This window comes from Acanthisitta chloris, unplaced genomic scaffold (assembly GCF_000695815.1).
Source record: "Acanthisitta chloris isolate BGI_N310 unplaced genomic scaffold, ASM69581v1 scaffold709, whole genome shotgun sequence".
NCBI lineage: Eukaryota > Metazoa > Chordata > Aves > Passeriformes > Acanthisittidae > Acanthisitta > Acanthisitta chloris.
This window is the reverse complement of record NW_008692851.1, coordinates 29,129-30,614: the sequence shown is the minus strand read 5'-3', so window position 1 is coordinate 30,614 and position 1,486 is coordinate 29,129. Positions and strand designations below refer to the sequence as shown.

General features: G+C 45.9%; 1 protein-coding gene across 1 annotated transcript in view; it reads right to left on the bottom strand.

Moving 5' to 3' along the window:
* Positions 1-1,486, bottom strand: part of SIDT1 (SID1 transmembrane family, member 1) — a gene marked incomplete at its 5' end in the record, with an annotated part of 27,110 nt that overhangs the window by 10,720 nt on the left and 14,904 nt on the right. Inside the window, 2 exons of the mRNA XM_009082802.1 lie at positions 213-286; positions 921-1,069. Coding sequence (XP_009081050.1) covers positions 213-286; positions 921-1,069 — 223 coding nt within the window. The remainder of the gene's footprint in view (positions 1-212; positions 287-920; positions 1,070-1,486) is intronic.

Here is a 1,486-nt window from a genome sequence, read left to right as displayed (position 1 = left end):
CAGCAGGAAGATGTGTGCACTGGTCCACAAATACCTTTATTTGAGGTATGTGGGATCTGCAGTTACTGGCTGAAACAGGGTCAGAATGTCTAACAGGATGTTTAAAAGAATATCCTCAGGTCTAAAGTGTGGTTCAGAAGAAGAGCATATGGACAAACTCAACAACCAGAGACTGGGTCCAGAGCTTGGGCCTGACCAATTTGCCTTCTTACCAGAAATAGATTTTGTACTTTTTGCTGACAATCCTTCGGTCCTTCCTGGACAAGTCTGATAGATAGAGGAACACCTAAATCATTAGTGGGTGGGGAACGAGGAAAGGAAAAAAAAAAAGATTGAGTGAAGACTACAGAAGCCAGTAGAAGATCTTGACATATTTGGACAATATGCAGCTTGGTATGATTGGACTGTTTTTACACAGAAAGCACATTGTATCTCTTGATTCTGTTGGGAATGAGTTCTGCAAAATCCTCTGACCTCCAGGAACGGCTCCAACCACATGGAAGAGTGCAGGATGACATAAGGAGGCAGTTTGAGAGCTGCTAGCTTAAAGCCCCTCTGCACATCCACTGTAGTCACACTAATTGTACCAGAAAACCACCTACTATTGCAGATGATTTTCTCCCTATCTGTCACACCTCCTTGGACTTTCTGGGACACTCTCTGGGCTTTTTTCTCCTTTCTCAATAGTCCCCAGTACATTTTGATTTTCCATACTAAATCACTCATTTCAGCAGTACACTTAACTCAGCAGAAAAACTTTCATTGTCTGAAAAACACTAAGAAGCACATTTGACTTAATTAGATTAAACCCAACTTAAAAGGAAGAGAACTTAAAAATCCTGGTAAGTGACTAGTGCTGGTCCTGGCCCAGATGTGCCCATGGCCCAGCATCAGGGCCACAGCTGCAATACCAGCTGTACCTTAGTACGGATGATGTTCTTATCACTTTCAATTTCTGGCATGGTGTCGAAGTCACTCTCTTCCTCCACAGAGCTGTCTGTGTCAGAGCCAGCTGGTGGCCTGCACTCAGGGGAAGACAGCTGATGGCCACCACTGGAGCTTGACTCATCTGGACCAGAACAAGGAAAAGGAAACAGGTCTGGGATTCTGTCAGGCACTGAGAGATATCACACCTTCACAGTCCAACAACTGTGATTGGAGTGACAGGGCTGTTCTTACACAAGACTGAGGAAACGCATCCTGAGCGGGGACCAAAAATTACACAGAGCTGCCTTACTCTCTCCTTTGAGCCTCACCCTGCAATCCAGATTCCCAAACTCTTGAATTCAAGGATTATGCCTGAAAGTCCACAGTACTGAGCTATTCAGTAGCAGTCATAGAACAACAGAATTTAGGCGTTGGAAAGGACCTTACAGATCATCTAGTCCCAGGCCCCCTGCCACGGGCAGGGACACCTCCTCACAGTGGCTTTAAACACTGTCAGGGTCGGGGCAGCCACTACTTCCCCGGGCCACATGTTCCAGTG